The following is a 21358-nucleotide window of genomic DNA, read 5'->3' as shown; positions in this document are numbered from 1 at the left end:
ACTTTGTTTGTTTGTTTAAATATTTTCTTGGGTCTTTCCCAATTTTAGCCTGAACTCTAGATATTTGGCTCTTAAATTAATTCTCCAGTGTGCTTCTGACTAATGCCAGGGTGCTGTTGTGGGGTTTTACAGGAACTCTTGGGAACAGTCCTGCAGCACGGAGTGTGTGGACCAGTATTATCAAAACCCTGGTTTAGCTCTGAGAAGGTATCTGTGCAATACAAGGTTTCAACACAGACGCATACAAGAACTGCTTTCTGTACAGATTGCACTCTGTGATCCTGACTTCTGTATCCGACTTTCTGGACCACCCTGACTAAGGGCAATAGAGATGAAAAGTTGCACACTTCAGAACTGTTTGGTAGGAGTCTTCCCTTTTTTTAAAGAACTTTTGTTCCATAAAATACTTATTTTCCTCTAAACCAGTTATTACAGCCTGGGTTCATACCAAAAAGTTCAGCTATTTCCCGAAATAATTACTTGATCCAGGTAATGCAGAACTGGGAAGAGGTTTAAATACAGAGGTCTGAAGCAGTCAAAACCAGACCCAGAGTTTGGATTCAAGCATCATACTTAATAGTTAATTGCCATGACTGAGGTGGAACATTCAGACTTAAATCCAAACTCTCTAATATATTTTGTCTGGGATATGGAAGGCATCCTCCTTTATTAGGTTACTTTCCTGCTCAACATTAACATTTTGTGCTTTGAAGGTTTATTGTGTTGGCTAGAGTTATACCTTTATATATGCGCAGTCCCTATGGAATAGCCTGATCTCCTTTCATCGTTATTAGTAATTCTAGGCTTGTCATTTCCTATTCACGAAGTCTGGACCTCACTGTGTTGTTGCAGGGTGGTTGATACCGTGCACAGGAAATGTACTGTTTTTTCAGGTCTTAACTGTTCGTGAGTATTCTTTTCAGGGGCTTCAGTTTTATTGCCATGAAGTCCATTTCCTACATGTAGTACAATTTACTAAATTACAAACAAACAAGGCACCAATAGAGAAGTCAGTGAAAGTTCACACTAAGAATAGAAGCTTGAAGAGAGAAGTTCAGTTATGTGACCTTCTTCAGGAGCGGGATACAAAATAGACCTGCTGTTTTTCCCTTTAATTTGCAGTCCAGGCAGAAAAGAACTTGAACAGTTCCCAGAGAAACTCAGGCCCTTCTGTTTGTTTCTACGAATCCTCCAGAAATGCTTTATCTGATGATATCCTGAGTATGCCGATATGGAAATGAACTTACTACTTGGTCTCCTAATTTCCCTCCTGTATTGTCAGCTGCTTTTTGCATTCATCTCCCATTCTGCAATGGTCAAAGATCTGCCAGCCACAAACGGAACAAAATGTTACTGATATGTACCTTTCAAATTGGCCATTAAAGCAAATTAGGATCATCAGATGAAAAATACCATGTAAGTATCATTCACTGCTTATTATTGCATTCAGAAATATGTTTGGGAAAGAAAAATAATTCCTAAGAACAGGTTTTTAGGCCCTTGGTCATGAACAGGGAGATGCTACACTGATGAATACAGAGCAAGTATTTAATACTAGCTATCCAGACTTCTTAAAAAAGTTCCTTCCTTTCAAATGATGGGGGTTTTCTCTGCTTTGTGTTCACCATTTTTTTGCTTTATAACATGCTATCATCCCTATTTTTAGCTTATCTTGAAAATTCCCCCAAAGATTAAAAGATTTTCCTAAATGCTGTCTAAAGGAGTCAGTCTGCTCGTTAGGAGTTACTGTGACAAGTTCTTGCCTCTAACAAATCAGCAGAGGAGCGTGCCTGCCCTGGTGCACTTGGCATAGAGTATTGCTGCAACTTTTTGGGTTAAAAAGGGTGGATTAGAGTGAAAGGATCACGTATCTGAAAATGCCTTGATGAAACCAGACTATCCCTGAACACTTGCTGTTTAAAGTTAAATATTAGACACTCTCTCCCTAACTTTTTTTTTTTTTTTAGATTAGCCTAAAAGGCTTAATATTTAACTCGAAATATCTAACAACTGCAAATGTTAAGTGCTGAATGTTGCTACATCCTCTGGAAGATACACAAAAGCAGTGATTAAACTCCATGTGATACATTTAGACATGTATAACCATCCCTGGCCTGAGTGAGAAAACCAGTTACCGTGTCTTGAATTTCAGTTGCACTTTGGCTCAGAAAGTGTAGCGAGTAGTTCAGTGGGAATAACTGGTTTAAACAGGCTGTCCACTTGCTACCTGCAGAAGAAAATATCCTTTATTTAGATGCACGTTTTTTTTTTACTTGGATCAAGGTCTTAATTTGTCCAGTCTTTGTCTGACACTAATGTTCGTTCTGGGATGAATTTTCAGTTATATTGGTCCTCAAATCCATGTTAAAGACAGAATTATTTATTAGTGGCTCCTGTTCAGTCTTATTGCAACTGAAATAGACACACACGTATCAGTGAAAACTATTGCCATTTTTATGACCTTCTATTTCTAAGCCTTTTTATTGAACGGTATCATTAAAACCTCCTAAAGACGTTCCGCGAGTTATTTCTGAGGCCGAGGAGCTGGTGCCGAGGTGGCCAGTCACCAGGAACGGCCACGTCCATGCCTCTCGGCCCGCTTGGGGCTGTGCAGGGCCAGCCACCAGTGCCCAGGGCCACAGCGCTGGGAGCCCGGCCTTGTGGCGCCGCCTTCCCCTGGGGCTGAGCCGCTCCGCCAAAACGCCCCGAGGAGAAAAGGGTGGGGGCCACCCTGGGGTAAAGTCCGAGAGGGCAGTCCTGCCTGACGGCCAGCGCGTACCTGACGGCCAGCAGCAGCGCAGCCCTTGGCGTGCCTCATCCCACGCTGCGCCGTGCCATGGCGGGAGGCCTGGTGTCGCTGGAGGCATGCTTGGAGCGGTGCATCCCACCCGAGGACCTTGCTGAGGTGAAGCGGATCCTTTATGGCGGCGAGGCGAGGTGCGCTGGTGGGGTAGGCTCGCCTGGTGCCTTGGGGGGTGCCCTGTCCTGCCCCGGCGCCTTCCTCCCCTGTGGGGTGCCCAGCTCGGGGCGAGGCGAAGGAGGCAGTGCGAGGGTGGGTGTGCAGGACACAGGGTTGGGGGCTGAAAGGCGAACTAACAGTAGGGCCTATGGCACTTGTGGTGCTGCGGTGGGGTTGGGCCGTGGTAAGGTAACTGGGGTGGTTTGGAGGTAAATCCTGGTTTGGGAAGTGGGGCACTGGAGAGGTTGTGTGAGAGGGTGGCTGACAGGAATGAAAGGCCCAAGGGGAATAGTTTTGAGGGGACAATTGGGAGGTCGTGGCTTTGGGGTGAGCGAGTTGGAAAAGTGGGGATCTAACATGAGGAAAAATACATTGGAGGGACAGTGTTTATCATCTGAGGCTGGCAGGTGAACGTTTATATGTATGTGTTCCTTGATTTCTGTAGCAAGGTGTTAACATCTGGAAATCACAGTCACAGAAGAGGACACTGGGAGTTTGCTGCCATGGAGGAGAGCCATCAGATTTGCACAGCCTGGCTACTGCCTGACTGTTCCCTTGTCTGATAGCTCTGAATTGGGGCATGGGAGCTTGGGTGTCTCTTCAGGGGTAGACAGTATCTGTGATCCTTTTGGTCCATTGCATTCACAGCAGGAAAGAAGAACATCTCACACTGAAATGTCTTTGTTTCTTGTTCAATCCAGAAAACTTAATTTGCCAGCTGCTGCTCTATCAGCAGCTCAAGAAAGAGATTTTGAGCTACAGGGCTATGGATTTGAAGCTGCCCCAGAGCAACTGAGAAGGCCACGTATTGTTCGAGTGGGACTGGTACAGAATAAAATTCCACTTCCCACAGACACACCAGTGGCAGTCCAGGTACCCAAACTGGGATCTGGGATGTTTGTGTGTAACTCCTCTTCTGCTGGATTGAGAAAAAACACCTTTCAGTTGTTGATGTTAGAAACTCCATCGTGAAATGTCTGCTGATGTTCTGGCAATATAGGATCCATCACTATCTTAACACAGCATACTGTAAGAAATCACAATGACACATTCTGGTTTATTGTTTCAGAAACACCTCTTGTGTTTACCTAGTGAACCAACCAGTTTGCAGTTCTAAAGCTATTTATTTAGTACCAATTTTGTAAATGAAAATCCTTTGTCTCTGAAATGAAACAAAAAATGATTTACCCAAAATCAAGAGATGGCAACCCATAGAAACCACAGGTGCAGTTCTTGTTTTAATTGAGAAATGTTCCATTATAGGAAAATCCATTAGAGTAAACACAGATTAATAAAGCTGTGTTCATTATTCTTTGTGCAGTAGTAAATTAGATCTTATTACAAGGTGACCATCATTTCTTAACATCTTGGACACAAAAGCATTGAAGTGACACATACGCATAGAAACACCCTCCTAAAAGTAGCTTTAAAAAAGTGAAAGAAAATACCACATTTATAAAATCTCCTGGAGTAGTAGTTTTGTACAGTGACAGGACAGAACATTTCTGAATAAATTTGTTTTGGAAAGATTACCTGTCACAGATGGAAGCAATTCAGTAAATGGATCAAGTTTGTGTATTCTTTGTAGCATCTGTTGAAAAGACTACCAGTTATATTAATGATTTTACCTTATAAATAACTAGTTAACTACTGCTGTAAATCAGTATACAGTTGTTGAGTTTGTAGGTCACTGTTGACTAATCTTGTGTCCTTTTTTTTTATTGACACCTGAAAATATCAATGCAAAGTGCTACACCTATTATCTTTTAAGTAGAATAGTCAAGAAAAAAGTACTTTGAAACAATGTTTTTTGGCTAATTAAAAAATGTTTTCATGTTTTTTTCTTGAAAATCTACTTGCCTTTTAGGACAGAGGGGTTTAGAAAACCATTTGGAGTTGTTAACTTCTAAAGAGTGTCCAAGATCCACCTGTGTGAGCAGGATTTGCACATAACCAAGGAAATAGGCTGTCCTTACCACATGTTTTAAGATTCCGAGTACTTGCCTTTGAATTCGCGTTTACTTAACATCCTTCTGTAGGTTGTCTACAATGAGCAGCAGAATTATAATTTTTGCTGATTTAGATTCTATCTGCAAGTCAGTCAGCCATGAGTTGCCATATATTTAAATGTTGTAACCATGGAATTAGAATTCCGTTGGATTGCTTTCTCTATTTTCAGCACCGAAACGCTTTTAAAATTCTGTATCTAATTCTTTCTATTATCAGTGTTCAGGAATGATAACTTGTTGAATTACCCTCCCTGAAAGCAATGGGACTAAGTACAGAACAAGATAAATTAAACGGTAACAAAGCTTGTAAATCCAGGCTGTTAATGTGCAAATGAGTTAGAACATATAGCTTTTTTTTCAGTGTGACACTTCTTGCTATCAGGTGGCTGCACTGCACAGACGAATTGAGGAGATTGTGGAAGTAGCTGCATTATGTGGGGTCAACATAATTTGTTTCCAGGAGGCTTGGAGTAAGTATTTTCTGTGATTCCTTCTAGATTGTCCAAGGTCAAGTTCCTTCTATTCTAACAGGTATCCTGTACTGGAGGTATGTCTTGTAAGTGAATAGCAGAGGTCATCTGAGTTAAACAGTTAACTTTACTGATTTGCTTTCTAAAGGAAAAAACAAAAAGTCTCAGTTAGCAGAACTGTATGGAAGATGTACATGAAGTCTGTTGTATTGAAGACTAGTGTATGCTGCAATAGTGATACTTGTATGGGTGCTGCTTCTTTGTGTCATCCTTTGTGATCTTTTCCTCGTTATTTTTTTTCCTCCTAAAACTCTGGGTTTTTTCTAGACAGATACTAAAATTAAAAGATAGAATTTCACTTAAAATGGCGTTTTGAGGTGTAATAAGAGACAAAAACCAAAATGAAGGCTCGTGAAATGTTTGTGAAAACAGGTTATTCGAAGAAAGTGTACACTAGTGACTGGGGTGTACTTCGTATTTTTATCTCTGGTAAGACTTTACTAAGTTACATTCTTTCTCTTCTGCTTTGCTCTGTATAGGGCCAAAACTTTTTGCCCTTGCTGAAAGTATTTTTAAATGGCTTTTGCCTTTAAACAAGGAAAGCAGTTGAATCATTCTTAACTGTTTAATTTTGTAATTTGTATTCATGTAAATGGTGTGTATTTCTTGAGCGACTTGAGTATTCTTGTGAATTTTGTCTTGCATTGGTGTTTTTCAGCCATGCCCTTTGCTTTTTGTACAAGAGAGAAGCTTCCTTGGACTGAATTTGCTGAGTCAGCAGAGGATGGGCCAACAACAAAATTCTGTCAAGAGGTAAAGAAACAACCAAGCAAAAAACCCCTACATCTAGCCTCCAACCCCAGCCCATAACTGATACTGATTAGCATGGATTTCTTCTTTATGTACTGGCCTTGTACCACTGAGAAAACTGAAATAATAAAAAATAAATTTTCAGCTTGCTTGACAAATATGATAGTGAGCGAAGTAGAAATGGGCAACAACAACTGTGCTCTATATTTATTTTTTTAAACTACTTTGCATTTATAGACTACCTTTTACCATAGAAGGCATAGGAAACTGCCCATTTAACTATTCCTGAATTTTACAAGGAAAGAATGATTCTTCACACAAGTATTTTAAATTTCCATTTAAAAGATGTTTCTTGCATAGAAAAGTTGAGCATTAAACAATGCTTGTATGAAGGTGTGAGGAGAAGAATAGCTAGCCGTTTCTGAACAAAGAACACTTTCACACAAATCTTTTGCTACTCCCTGTGAAATGACACAAAATGTAGAGGGATTTTTATGCAACCAAGGAGATTTGTTACTGCCTTGTTTTTCTAGAGTGTTGATTGCAAGGGTGGCAGAGTTTATTTTTGTTTTCTGACAACTTTTTTTTTCTAATAAGGAATTTAAATTATTTTCTTTTACAGCTAATTGAAACAGCAGACTGTTTTAATGTCAAATTTTCCCAGATATGCACTGACCTATTAAGCTTTTGTAGACAGCATATCTTTAGTCTGATCTAGGGCAAGTACATGTTGCTTCTCACTATGGAATTAATGACACTATGGATCTTTGGAGAAAGAAAAGAAAAGTGATTTGAAGGAAAAGACTGTGCTAGTAAACTTGCAGTCAGAAGTTGCTATATTTCTCACTCACACCTATGTTTTTTAACATTCATAGTTAACATGCAATGCTAGTTTACATTCTCCCTTTTATATATATATATATTTTATTTTTTTTAATAAGTGTTTTCAGCTGTGGTGTCTTTGTCTTTCAATCTGGTATGCCACTTAAGTGGTATACCAGAATGGGATGGGATCATGGTATATTTCTATATCTGTGGATAGACAGAGGTCAGCTTTGTAGTTTGACCCTTGCTGTTAGGATGCTTTTTCCTGTTGGTACCTTGCATTTCTAGTTGAGGATTTAAGTGGAAAGCTCTCTGTAATGTAATTATCTTTGATGAAGAAACTGTGGTGATGTGGGCATGCCAGTGTGGGTGTAAGCGTTATTGCTTGATAAGTCAGAGTAATGTACCAGACTAAAACTTTTTTTAATCCCTCTTTATGAACAAAAAGTGAAAATCCTGAAGGCTTATGTTTAATAGAAGAATTGTGTTCATTTGTATAGCTGGCAAAGAAATACAACATGGTTGTGGTATCTCCAGTCCTGGAGCGAGATGAAATACACGGGGGAACTTTGTGGAATGCTGCAGTGGTCATTTCTAATTCTGGAGCTGTCCTTGGCAAAAGTAGGAAAAATCATATTCCAAGGATTGGAGATTTCAATGAGGTAAGACACAGTATTGTGATTATCAGGCTAATCTTACCTTGCAGCTCTTGTTCATGTCAGCATGTGTTGTAGCAGAGTCATTGGCAGGAAACATAATGTATTTCTAGAAAACGTAGTTCACAAAGTTCAAATCAGTTTTCCTCAGGTGACATTATAGTAAGTTAATTTATCAAGAATAGAGAGTGGTGACTCTTAAAGGACAAATAACATTGAATCTTTGTCATGTACTCTTCCTTGGCCTGATGGAAACTAGAGAAGTATAGAGGATCTTTAAAACAAAATTCTGTAAGTCATCGCTTTATGTTAGTTGTGAATGATTGACTTAGTTTTTGCATTTGTGCATGTTGAACTTACTTTAAATTGGAGGGCAACTGTTTCATGGTTCATGTGTAAGCATTATTTATGGTCTTGATCTCTGTTTCTCTGTGAGGTTGTCTTGGTGGAAATGACATTCTTTTTCTTCTATTTCTTTGAAAAGAATCCCTTAATTCATTATGCTTCTAACTGAATAGCTGGTTTATGGCATCTTCTGTTTACTAATCACATTACTTCCACTGAAGCCCCCAGCAGTTTTTAGGCTGTCCTGCAGAATCAGCTTTAGAAAGTGAACTGGTAGTGAAGGCAGCATCAGAAGAAAACTGGTAGATCTGAAATGTGTTTATCCATCCATAGAATTATCACAAACAGAAAGATCAAGATTAAAAATTAACCGAAGTCTAAAAATACATTGTCTTACCTAACTAAATCTCTCCTTGACAGCTAAGGTGAGTAATTAACAGAGCCTTTCTTCTAAGCACTGGGGGCTGCTGTATACCTGCAGTTGCTTTTGTTCCCTGTCCAAATGCTCCAGTGACTAAACTGAGGCTTCAGAATCTAAACTGCTTTTTTATTAATTTTAAAAGGGGTTTTTGAGTGTTGGAACTTTGTGTTCAAAGATTTCTGGAAGTTTCGACCTGGGCTTCCAGACCTGATCAGACTGGTTTGTGTTTCTTCAGAGGCGGCTGTTAATAGGTTTCTACACAATGGATTTTTGGCACAGGCCTGTCAGTCACCAGTGTTGACTTCTGTGTTTAACAATTCTTTTGATATTAAATATTATTTTATCGGATCTATCTTCTAGCTAGCAAAACAGTAACTAGCAAACCCGTATAAAATACAAGCACTAATAAAAATGAATTTTGGTTACTTTCACATCCTTTATTTGTTCCTTCTGTAATCAAACAACAACAAAAAAATATTCCTGTTGCTTGTGCTAAATATGATGTCTTTCAGTTTTCCAGACAGTGGTTTGTGAAGCATCAACAGATTCCAAGAAACTTTTGTTTCCAGCTATGAAACTGTAATGAAAGGCACAAGAAGAGTGTAATGAAAGGCAACTTTTTACTTTTCCATGTGAAGTATAAATAGGGTTTCATTAAGAGTTTTGCATAATTCCAAAAATGACTTAGTTCTTATAACGCCAGAATTACCACAAAACCGTCTATATCTTGCAGGTATACTATAATGATTTAACATTTCTTGTTGTGGCTACCTCATTATAGGTACAAGTGGTATTTACCCAAAACAGTACTGTCTTTTTAACTAGTTTTGTTAGCAAAGCATTAAGTCCATTCTTTTAAGCTGAGCAATTCTAATAGAGGAACTTTAGAAACCACCAAGACTACAGGGAAGGTTTATGCTCATCTCTGTTACTTTAATGTTGTTTTCTTTATCAACAAAGTTAACCCCCAAGGAAGCCCTGAATTTGAAATTATTTTTTGTGGATTGTCTCTGTGGAGCAGATAGGGAAGGGAGCCTTGTTAAAATCAGCCTTGTTGAATCGGTGAGAACTAAATGGAAAGGGGAAAGAGATTGGTCTGTAAGCTCTTCAGCCATGTGTGGGAGGGCATATAAATAAACAAAAATCAATCCGTCTTGAAACATCACAGTTTGTTGCTGTGGAGATGATTATGACCTCTGGTGAGGAATAAAGAAATAAGAACTGATGAATTCCCTGAAGCAATAGCATTCTTGGTTTTCTTCTCCTATTGTAATGAAAGAAAACTGAGAATAGAGAAAAAATGGAAATATATTCAATCAGCGGAATTGTTTTGAAAAAGGATTGTGTGAGTGCCTGCCACATGGCATGTTCTCTACAGACATGAAAGGAGATAAAATCAGTGCCCAAGGACTGTGCAATTTCATGAGACCTGATAATAAGAAACATGAGATGTCACTTTTAGTGGGCATATTGAACCTCCAATCCTTGGTTTCAGAAGATGATCCCCCTGTGTCTAGCATGCCGTTCTACACTTTGTTGAGGCCCTAGTTTGTTCCCCGACTGTAACTGTGCTTGCTTTGGGCCTGATGTGGTTCGGCTTCCTTCAAGACCAATGGCAGCAGCTGTTGCCATGGACAGGTAGTTTCAGTAAAAAGGGAGTTGCTTTACAACATGCTTTTCTTATATGGTAAGAGACGTGCCCCACTGGGTCAGGCTGGTGGGTTGTGTACCTTGCTTTTCTGTCTCTGAGATCATCACAAAAAGGTATTGTTAGGAATAAGTCTGGCCACTCTGCAACTTTTGTACTCCCTTGGTATCCACAGTCATTGTGTTAGGAATGTTGGGTGGCATGTTCCTGTCTCATTCGTTTCATATCTGTGGATGTGTTATCAATGACTTTGTCTAATCTGTTCTGAACCTGCTTTAACAAAGAAGCACATTTCAGAAGTGCACTGCCTGCTTGCACAGAAAAAGTTACTTTGGTTAAAAACAGGTGTAAGAGTGTAATTTTAGTCAATACCCACTACTGCTGCTGCTTTGGGATTTCTGTTTTTATCTTGTCCACCGCTTTTGTGATTTTGCAGATCTTACTCATCATACTACCCTCAGCCTTCCACCTGCAGATTGAAGAGCCTTTGTAGTTGCTCCTCACAAGGGAGCTGCCCCATCCCTTTCATAGTTTCAGTTGCCTTTGCTTATTCCATCCTTATTGAGATGCAGACACTAGAATTGCCCAGAGTACTCAAGCTGTGGGCACGCAGAATTCTTATAAACCAGCAAAATGATGTTTTCTGTTACGTTTTTTGTGCTCTTCCTGCTAATGTCTTGGGGTTTTGATTACTACTGGCCAAGCAAGTGTGAGTGACTCCACACATACCCTTTTCTTGCACCTGGGAAGAACCATTTCTGTACATTTAATTTAAAATATCTCTGTGAATGTTTGTCTCTCTTGATAGCTGTTAACAATGCCTTGTCCTTCTTTTTACCAGTACTTTTTACAGGAACCAGTGCATTTCTGTTTAGAAATGTTTGATATGATAAGATAAAATTTTGCAGCATACGGTAAACGGGATCTTTTTAGCCAACAGTTGGCTCCAGTTTCTTTAAGGAGTGTTCTCTAGATTTATCCTGTGATTTTCCTGGTGGTTATTTCAAGCCTTCTGTTTGTTCAGAGGAACAGGCATATAGGAAATTTAAATAACCAGTCTTAGCTATACGCTATTTCCTTATAGCATTCATAAAATTACTGCATGTCATTATGTAACAAGCTGACTCTAAAGGAATTCCATGTTCTTTAGACAGTGTTAATCTTTTTGATCTTTAATCAGAATCAAAGGATCCTGGAGACAAGAGAATCTTCTGATGTGGTGAAAGTACCAAGAGAGGTACCTTAAGTCTGGTGACTTGTGGATCTCTCTTAAGCTTCTGCAGGAGTTTCTAGCATTAGTAGAAGCATTTATGTTAAAGTCAGACAGTGCTTAGGTGTAGTATAAGTGAAAGGAAACAGAAAGTGTCTTGAATTTGATCTCAGCAGTCTAAGAGAGCCACTTTTTGCTCTATACCCATTGCAGTGCAGCTCTGTACTAAATGTAGGGTGTTGTCCTTACTCATGGTCTAAAATGATTTGAGGCTGGTAACCAGAAAATGGGAAGTGTCAAAGCAGTGTTGGAGGTGGTACTTCTCACTTTTTTAAGAAGTGGTTTTGTGGTTTTCTGTTTGTTTTGTTTTGTTTGCTTGTAGTCTACTTACTATATGGAAGGAAATAGAGGACACCCGGTGTTTCAGACACAGTTTGGAACAATTGCTGTGAATATCTGCTATGGGCGCCATCACCCTCTGAACTGGCTCATGTTTAGTATGAATGGAGCAGAGATCATCTTTAACCCTTCAGCCACTATTGGATCTCTCAGGTAAAATACAAATTGATTTAGGCTGTTGCATGCTTTCTTGGTTAACTGAACCTCTGAGCCCCTCATTCTCTGGGACACCTTGCTAAGGTCTTGGAACTGGAGATATAGCCTCCTTGTTTTGCCTTCATGAAGGAATCTGCATTCTTCTCCACCTGGAGTTTTGGGCTGCCAGTCTGCTTACAGCCACTGATTCTCTTCCAGAACTTCAGTTGTACATCTGCAGGACTTTTGCCTCTGAGTCAGAGTTAACAAGCATCCAGCTAGCATCCTGAAAACTAATAAGAGTTTATTTAGATTATCTATGTAGTATTTTTGCTTTATGATGGGCAGTAGTAATTTGCATTCAGACTTAGCTTGCCAGCTTGCGTTGTCCACCTAGGAGTCAATAAGTAGATATCAAATTGCAGTTTTCAGAGCCAAGCTGAGAAACCTTTTTCTCAGAAACTTTTTTTTAAAACTGTTGGCAATTTTGTGATTATCAGGCCTCTTGAACCAGACTGAACCAGTGTAAACTGTTTCCCTTGAGATTAATCTTCTGCAGATTGACATTAATTGCACCCTACTGACTTGATTTCCTAAAAGAAAAAAGAAAACCAGCTCAGTGAGCTAAGAAAGTATACTTCTTAGCTAGCCCATAATGATTAATTTGTGGATTAGCTCTTGAATATGCTTTGCCTCTACATTATTATCATCAGTCACGTTTCAATATAATAACCTTTGAATGTGCCATGCTTCCAAAGCATTGTCTGACACAGGCTGTGTATTGTGTGGGGTACTATAATGTGATGCAAAATAACTGCATTTCTTCAGTGCTGGCAGGGAGGGCTTTCTTTAGGTGGAAACCTTGTAAAAATGGTTTCAGTGGCTCTTGAGCACTCTTCTTGACAAAATCACCATGCCTTCCTTTCATTCTCATTGTATTCTGTCCTTTGCTGTACTACTTGATACTTTCAAGTTCCAACTTAGACAATTTGTAAATTGAGGTATGGGATTCCAGAGTGTGTCTATGCATCAGCTTAACACATAGTAGAACAACTGTGATTTTTCTTTGTGGTTTCCTTTTTTCCCCACTGATAACAGTAGCCTCTGAAAAGTAATTTAGTAATGTGTGATGATTACATATACATGACTGAGGAAGTGATGGTAGTTTATGGTTAATTAGAAGTATTAATATTTTAACCCTTTTCAGCATAAGTGGTTAGCTTTGTTACAAGGTCAATGGGGGAAGTCTGGTTTTGCAGAGTTCTTTGAAACAAAGACATTTCCTTTGTGAGTTAAAAAAAAATATTTTGGGGTAGCTGAAGTGTCTTTGAGTTTCCAGCTCCAAAGGAAAGTTTTAGGAAGCTAACAGAAGCGTATTTTATTGTTACTGATGATATTGTAATACAAGTAAATAAATCCTGTAGCAAACAAAGAAGACATATTGATCTCTTATAACAGTAAAAATTCTTTCTCATTTCTCTTCTCTCTCTCTTCAGCTGGGCTTGTATGCATGGACTAAGTGCAGAATACTTCCATTTTTATTTCTTTAAATCTAGAGGAACAGATTTTTCCAGTGTAAGTTTATAAACCTTAATGTATGCAATGTTCAGGCAGTATAGACTTGCTAACTGGATATGCAAGACAATGGAAGAGTTAGAAATGTAAGAGGGATTTTTTTTTTTCCCCCAGCATTTTCCAGTTCTTCAAGATTCCTCTAATCCTCTCACTTTACCTGTTTAATGTAAATTTGGAGGTTTTCTGTCTCTGTAACAAGGTCCAAGAATATGAATACAATTTTTTTTGCTAGAAAATTCTGAGGATGATAAGCATTCATAATAGGGTAGAAATGGTTAAATACAGATTAAAGGCATAAAATTTACACACAGCTAGTTCTGAAGCAGAGAACTCTGTATTTACAAACCTGGAGAGTAGAACTGTGGATTAGATGCAGTATTCTGTCATTCAAACTGCCTTTAATATTTTTTGATGTAAAGGATAATTTTAGGTTGGGAAAAATTTTTTGGTTGGGGAAAAAAAAAAAGATAATTTTAGTGTTGGGAAATGCCTTTTGAAAAGAGATGAATTAATACACAATGCTTTTGGGGCATTTATGTCACTATTGGAGTATTTGTGATGTTTGTCTACTTATAGCCCATTACATTAACAGAAGAGCAAACAGAAATTACCCTGTAGTCATACAGCACTTCATTGGTACTCTGTGTGCTTCAGACTCTCCTAATTATTAGCTTTCACTTGGTTGTTTTTAAGCATAGAATTTTTATTGCAGGAAGAGGACTCTTGAGGCCCATGTAAAAATTGTCTCTGGGGTCGCTTCTTGGCGTTAGCCTTTTTTCCTGTCTCTCTTCTGTGAAATTGTAATTTGCTGGAGCTTTTCAATAAAATCCCTTTTTCTTAGAAGAGGTGGCTGCCAGACTCAAAGCAATTGAGAAAAGAGGCAATAAACCAAGTCCTTTCAATCAGTCCAATGACCATCTCTTAAGATTCTTGAGCCTGACTGGGAGATTAATGAGTCAGATGCTTGCAACCTTGTCTTGATATTCAGAATGTGGCAGGTACATGCTATCACAGGAGTGTACAAATTGTATCACCTTTGTTTTGGAGCTCTGAGGACTACCAGACCTTCTATTAACCAGTCTGATCCCTGTGTATCAAGCTATTTCATAAGAAGACTATTTCAGTTTTAAACATCAGTCAGAATTGAAATCTCCTTTAGAAAAGAGGTAGAGGCTTTTAAAGGAGAAGGAATGTTCTATTTCTCATTTCTCAGCTCTTGGTTTTTTGTAAATTTAGTGAGATAATTTAGATTTAGTAGATAATTACTGGGAAGTTACCAGGATGCTTTTGCTAAACATGCTTTCGGTTTCATCAGCCCACTACAGAAAGGTAACTTACTCAAAAGTGCTATGAAAACTGTGGTTGAAATAACAGAAGTAGGAAATTTTGGTGGAAATGGATTTTTATTCTCCTTCAATTTTTTTTTATTATTCCTATAATTAATTTTCTTTTTTCACTCACTGCCGCAGAAGCCTCTCTTGGACCATTTGGGGAAAAAAAGGAGGCAACTTGCATGAATCTCTTCTAGCTTTGCTGCAGAATTATGTTTGGTATATTGGTATTTGGTATTGGAAAGTTAATGGAATGTGAAAGCACGTGTGTAAACCCTTTACATAATTTGAAGAGTAAAACATTTTACTCTTTAATTGCTTTGAAAATCTTGAGATGTGTTAATTTTTTTAATTATTTTTTTTTTGGCCATGACAAAGCCATATTTACCAAGTTATCAGATAGAATTGTTTATACCTATATTTTAGCAGAAAATAATTACAGTGCTTGGCTGTATCTGGGGAGGTTTTGATTGTAAGAGCACGATCAATCTTAGAAGCTAACTTTGGCTTCTTTGACAGAATATATACAGTGTGAAACAGTCATAATCTAAATTTAGCTCTGAAGTAGACAAGCAGTGAATACCTGCCTCCTCTTCTGTGTATTGCAGCGAGTCACTGTGGCCAATTGAAGCAAGAAATGCTGCCATAGCTAATCACTGTTTTACTTGTGCCATCAACAGGGTAGGAACGGTACGTATCTTCACTTTATTATTTCATTTCCAAATTTAGGTACTGTAGCATTAGTTAATTCAAGGTAATGAACTGAATAGCACTAGATTGCATAGATTACTGCGTAACTACTCTATTAGTGTTTATAATATGAAGATGGACAGCGATAAAAGAAATTGAGAGCTGCCTTGTGCTGGCAGCCTACTTTTTGGTTGCAGCTGCTTCCTGTTCTTGAATCACTCTCTTTGTAATAGGCACCCGCCCATTTGCTAATTCTCCTAGTTTCTATGGTGAAATCAGTATTCTTTTAGCCAATGTGACTGAAAATGAAATGTATCCTCAAGTTAGTGGTACACAACCGGCTGCTGTTGTGCAGGTACTGCCTTTTTCTGGACACTGAAATTCTATAATGAGAATTATTATCGCCAACAATAGGACATTCTTACATGTGTGTTCTTTTACTAGGTTCCCTGCAAAAACCTAGACTTGTTCTTGCTGTTATGTGAATACATTTGCTGCCTTTTGTAATACACAAAGATGTGTTTGGTTAAATATCTCCTCTTTTGCTGCTTCTCTAGACTTGTGAAACTGATACGAGGCATGTTCCCCAAAGTGTGTGAATAGGCTGTGATACAGAGAGATACTGCTTTCCAGCCTATACATTGTAGAAACTAGGCCCCTCTGGTGATTCCCTTTAGACAGTTCTGATAGTATGCCAGAAAAAATCTTATTGGATTTATATAAATTTCCGTACTGAATAAGATAGACTAGCAAGGATTTCTTGAAGAAATGGAATTACACTGCCACCTACGGATTCTTCTTATTTCACAGGAGTACTACAAAAATGCCTTTACTTCTGGAGATGGTAGAGAAGGTATGTGCAGAAATCACGTTCAGTGCTTGCTAATAATTGTTAGCTAGAAAGTCTAAAGAAATCATAGCTCTCCTGCAAGTGTCTCTCCCACGACAGCTGCGGTAGGTAGCGACTGCCTTACATAAGACTGCTGTTTTGTAAGCTGGAGGAAAACAGCACTTCCTATTGAAGGTGGTGGTACCGTGGTATGTGGTTACCAGAAGTTGATGCATAAGGCTTCTGTATACTTTCAAAGGCCTAAGTTTTGGAGTCAATGCAGTATTGTAGGACTGGAAGACAAAAATCCTACAAATTAGCCTGTGTTGCCAGTACATGCATGCTTTTTTATTTGTAGTTTTAAGATGATTAACAGTAATAGCCCTAGCCTAAATCACCAGCCAAGCCATTTTGCCCTTTTTCAGAGATTTGCTGCAAGTTAAAGAAGAGACTGCTCAAAGAAAAGCATGAGATTTGCTTGTATGTATTTCACTTATATGTTGAAATACTGTAATTTGTCCTGTGACAAATTATAAGCCGCCTGGTTTCATCTGGAGTGGGTCTGAGACTTTTCTAGCTAGTTTGGGAGCTAAGTGTTTGTAGCAGTTGCATGGAAAAGGTCAGTGGCATGCATTGCTTAGTACAACAGATGTGGCTGATTTTTGGCACAACTCAGAGTTGTGCAACATAAAGTAAGATGTTTTTTCAGTGCCTCAAATCCCCGTGTTTTCACCTCTGACCTTGTGCTCAAAAATGAATGGGTTCATCTCTGTCATCTGTTTTGAAAATGTATGATTTGACAATTTGAACTCATTTAAATTCCAGATAAAAAACAATGAAAGCAAAGCCTTTGCGTTCAGAGACTTAATAATGGGAAAGCATAATCATGCATTGTTTAAAAGGCAATGCAGTGAGTTTTTTCCTGTTAATTTGATATATGTCAAAGCTGTACTGTGTGTGAAAATAGCTACTGGTCAAAGCTGCAGTTATCTTAGGATTGTGCTGTGACTCTTCAGGATGATACCTTGCTTAAAGCACAGGAGGCAAGCAACCACAAGAAATTGAGCCAGGTTTTATGGGACACTGCGTGTGAAGTTGTATACTTATTTGCATATCGCATTAACATTCTTTTTTAAAAATTTCTTTAAGCACACCATGAGTTGGGCTATTTTTATGGCTCAAGTTACGTAGCTGCACCAGATGGCAGCAGGACCCCAGGTCTCTCTCGCGTTCAGGATGGACTTCTGGTGGTAGAGATGGATCTAAATCTTTGCAGGCAAGTCAGTGACAAATGGAATTTTAAGGTAAGCCTGCATATAAAGAAGTAGACTTACATATGGTATTAGAACAAACAAGATTTCATAATGATCTTACAATAGTTAGAAGGCAGACTTTTTTTTTTTTTTTAATAGTCTGAAGCTTAAATTGAACTAATTTGACAGGATGTTCTGGAGGCTAAAGGCATAAATGGATTCTGAAAAGGAGCAGCCAAATTCAGGGAAACTAGGCTAATAGCTTTAAATGAAAGACTTAACCTTTGGTCCTTAAGTGTGGATTGCCTGAGCTCTGAAGACTGCTAGGGGAAATGTGTGCGGTTTCCTTATGCAAGAAACGTAGGCATTTGTTGCTGAGATGGGCCTTTGATCAGGCCTAATATGGTAGTTCTTTATATTCTTATAGGCCTTACTGGTCAGTTTTGGTGAAATTCACTGAAAACCCAAAATCAAAAGAATCTTTAAGCTTCTGAGAACTTTCTGAATGCAAACTTATTGCAGTGTTAACTCCCTGAATTTCTGGATAGCCACAAAGAAAGAATTGTGTACATTAATCTCTGAAGCATCCTAACACACCTTTGAATTTATCTGTATCAGATTAAGATGGCTGCAAGCCTCTCCACGTGACTTTAACAAACTTATTTATTACTTATTTTTTTTGTATTCTGAGATGGAGCTAATTTGGAACATCTTTCCTGAGGGTGTAATTTAATTTAATTTGCCCAGCAGCAGTGCTGGTTTAAGAAATTGCCACCTCAGCACTGCAGCTGCAAACCCTTCAGTTGTGCAAGTACAAGCTGTGTGGGGTGCTATGTTGTATATTGGTTTAGCGAGGTGACCAGATTTTTATTTTTATTTTTAAACAAACAAATGGCACTAGTTTCTTCTTTTAGTCTGATCAAGTTTATGGCAGGCCCCACAAATACTCTGTTGGAACAACAAATGAGGCAAGCAAAAGGAGAAAAGAGGTGGCAACTTCTTACATAGGCTTTTGTGATGAACAAAACATTTTGCTTACTTCTGTGGATGCAGGTTTTTTTGTTCTAGTCCTCAGTACTGCTAGAGACTAGAATATTTCCTGTCCTCTCTTAAGATCAGCATGATTTGAATCCTAAGTAAGTAGGCTAATAGTCCTAACTCCTGGCTAGCAACCATCATAATGCAGGTTCTTCAGTGATAATCTAGTATTTAAAATAAGTAATCATTTGCAAGGAGTGTCAATTCTTGTACATAATGTTACTGCAAGCATACGTTCGTTTTATAGAGCTAGCTTATTTGGAACCACCTTATGCATTACTATATAGTGTAGTATATAATGTGTTTTGATTTCAATTTGATGCAAAAATACTTTTTTTGTGGATTTGAAATGCTGAAAACTTTCTAATTGAAACATAGTAATTTCTTAGCTAGAGTTTTATTTCTTTGCTAATGCTGCCAATCCATATAGAGACTAAAGACAAGAAGTAATTTCAGGTCATCTTCTGGACAGAATTGTATTTGTTATTTTACAGATACATGTGGTAGGTATATGGTTGTTGACATAGTGGAATGAAATTGCTGAGAGCTTCCCAGGTTTTTTTCAAGTCAGGCAGGCATTTAGTTTTGCTTTGCCACTGAAGTCTGAGGCCCTTATTGCAGGGTAGAGGTTTAGTGTGTCAGGAAGCACATGGAGCGTTGCTTCTAACACCTTAGTAGGGGTATCTGAACACAAGCAATTGTATTGATTATGAAAAACAAACAGTAAAGGCAAAACACTGACCTTTAGCTGTTTTGTATAAATTGCTTACTTTCTGTTGTATTCAACTCTTGTGCTTTCAGCACCTTAGTTTTATGTCGGTGGTGTGGATTGATATTGTTGGTCTTTTGGCACATAAGGCACAGCTGTGGCTTTTGTTTATGTGACAGGGCATATCTATTTTCCCCTCATTTGTGGCCAAGACAGAAGTAATTCTTGCTATGAGGGGAAGGAGGAAGTATGAAGTCATCAGTTATCTGCAGAAAAACCCTTGACAGCAAGTAGGAACTATTTAACCTGCTCTGGTATCTGCAGTTTGTATTCAATGATGCCTGAAAGGGACATGAAGTAAAATGTCTTTGCTAAACTCAGAGCAGCAAAATAGTTAAATGAATTGGCCTCATTACACTCTGGCACAAAAGAAGTAATTCGTTCCTCTCAGGGCCAATGTTGTAGACTCTGCGTTTCAGAAGAGGATGATAGCACTATGTAAAATGCTATATTTCAGCCTCCTAGCTTACTGTATCACCCAAAGCAGTGACAGTGTTTTGTATTATTATTGGATAAAGTAAGAGCAGCCCAAATAACATCAGTGGCACATAAGCAAAATTCCTGCTGGCAGCAGGGTTCATCGGTTGTCAAGGGCATAATATGAAAACATAATTACAAATACACTCCTTTGCCTTCATTGACATAACTTAAAGAGAATATTGTTGATGCATAAGAGAGGTAAGTCCACCGTTCACATTCAACTTTCAGCTATTCAGGATAACCAAAACAGCCATAAGTAATGAGTCAGCAGACATGACTGTAAATGAAGGAGCGCTGAGGGTGTTCATTTTAAAGTTTTACTCTTTAGAGTGGAAATGCACTTCTACTCTTTTTTAGAGGTATAGCTTTAGGCAACACAATGCAAGTTCTTTTATAAAAGAAGTATATTAGTTTGTGCTAAGGCACTGGAGGTCTTGCATTTTGAGTTAATTATGATTTTACTGTTTGGGGCAATTAAATATATCATCATAAAAAACCCAAGTATATATAAATATTTTCTACTGAAGTACTTTCATAGCTCACTAGAAGAACTGAAGCTTTGATTTTTCTTTTCCAGATGACTGGTAGATATGAAATGTATGCAGAGAAGCTCACTGAAGCAGTCCAGCCTTATTTTGTACCAAATATAATCAAAGAGTAAGAGAGAGCATCTCATTACATTCAGATGTTATGTAACAAGTTAAAAGGTTCTGATGGATGATAGCTTTACTGTGGATCACAAGTTATTGTTGTTGATTTAATTTCCTGTAATCAATTTTTCAATAATAGGATTCAAAAAAGCGTTAAGTAATTGAAAAATGGCTTCTTGGGGTTAAGGCTTTTTGTCATTTACTCTGGGTCCAAACTTTTGTCCCTTACTAGGAATGTACCCAGTAGGAATGCACTGATATAAAATGTTGATGAAATTTATTCAGTACCATGATATACTTTGATGGAGATAATGAGTTCAGAGGACATAAAAAATTTTACATAAGCTTTGCATTGTGTGTCTATTTACCTCTGGTTTCCATTTTTCATCCTCTACTCAAATGCAGAATTCAGTGAGAAAGGAGGCATAAATTGTTTTCATCTGTTTTTTAAATCATGAACTATTGATGCAGTTCCATTAGAGCTAAGCAATGTCCCAGACATCCTAGCCGAAAATCTATGGGTACTTTAAAGCAAGACCACTTTGGGTCTGTTTCCCTTTACACTATCTATTACAACCACAGTTGGACCAGTATCTTTGATGGGCCTCCCTCAAGGTACAGAAGTAGTGCTGCAGACAGATGGTTGCACACAGAAAGCCATGAGATGTTCTTAGGGATACAGATGTGTACTAAAAACTACTTCCCTGCAGCTGCATTCTGGGTGGGATACTCAGTGTTTGTGGATTATACAAAACAGCGGTTGAATATGGATAACAATACATTTGCTATTCTCAGCTATTAGTTTATATTGAAATTTTGTTTTGTATGATTCAGGTGATGCAGTGCATCAGGTGAT

General features: G+C 38.3%; 1 protein-coding gene across 3 annotated transcripts; it reads left to right on the top strand.

Moving 5' to 3' along the window:
• Positions 1 to 2739: 2739 nt before the first annotated feature.
• On the top strand, positions 2740 to 20846 carry UPB1 (beta-ureidopropionase 1). 3 transcript variants are annotated; one of them, XM_055794609.1, is made up of 10 exons: positions 2742 to 2937; positions 3661 to 3832; positions 5351 to 5438; positions 6157 to 6251; positions 7574 to 7735; positions 11736 to 11905; positions 15402 to 15483; positions 16294 to 16336; positions 17462 to 17616; positions 19492 to 20137. In XM_055794609.1, the coding sequence occupies exons 1-10, from the start codon at positions 2837 to 2839 to the stop codon at positions 19594 to 19596; spliced, it is 1173 nt and encodes a 390-aa protein (XP_055650584.1). In that variant the 5' UTR covers positions 2742 to 2836; the 3' UTR covers positions 19597 to 20137. The 3 variants fall into 3 exon arrangements, with proteins under 3 accessions (XP_055650585.1, XP_055650584.1, XP_005233312.2); XM_005233255.4 differs by lacking the exon at positions 19492 to 20137 and adding an exon at positions 20430 to 20846 and having other exon boundaries at positions 2746 to 2937; XM_055794610.1 differs by lacking the exon at positions 3661 to 3832 and having other exon boundaries at positions 2740 to 2905; positions 19492 to 20144.
• The last annotated feature ends 512 nt before the right edge of the window (positions 20847 to 21358 follow it).

This window comes from Falco peregrinus, chromosome 2, assembly GCF_023634155.1.
Source record: "Falco peregrinus isolate bFalPer1 chromosome 2, bFalPer1.pri, whole genome shotgun sequence".
Lineage (NCBI taxonomy): Eukaryota > Metazoa > Chordata > Aves > Falconiformes > Falconidae > Falco > Falco peregrinus.
Note: the sequence above shows the minus strand (reverse complement) of the source record. Positions and strands in the feature narration are given on the sequence as shown.

Coding starts and splice junctions, on each gene's coding strand:
- UPB1 (XM_055794609.1), top strand. CDS start 2,837: ATGGCGGGAGGCCTGGTGTCGCTGGAGGCATGCTTGGAGCGGTGCATC. Junction 5,439..6,156: donor TTGTTTCCAGGAGGCTTGGA/GTAAGTATTTTC, acceptor GGTGTTTTTCAG/CCATGCCCTTTGCTTTTTGT. Junction 7,736..11,735: donor GGATTGGAGATTTCAATGAG/GTAAGACACAGT, acceptor GTTTGCTTGTAG/TCTACTTACTATATGGAAGG.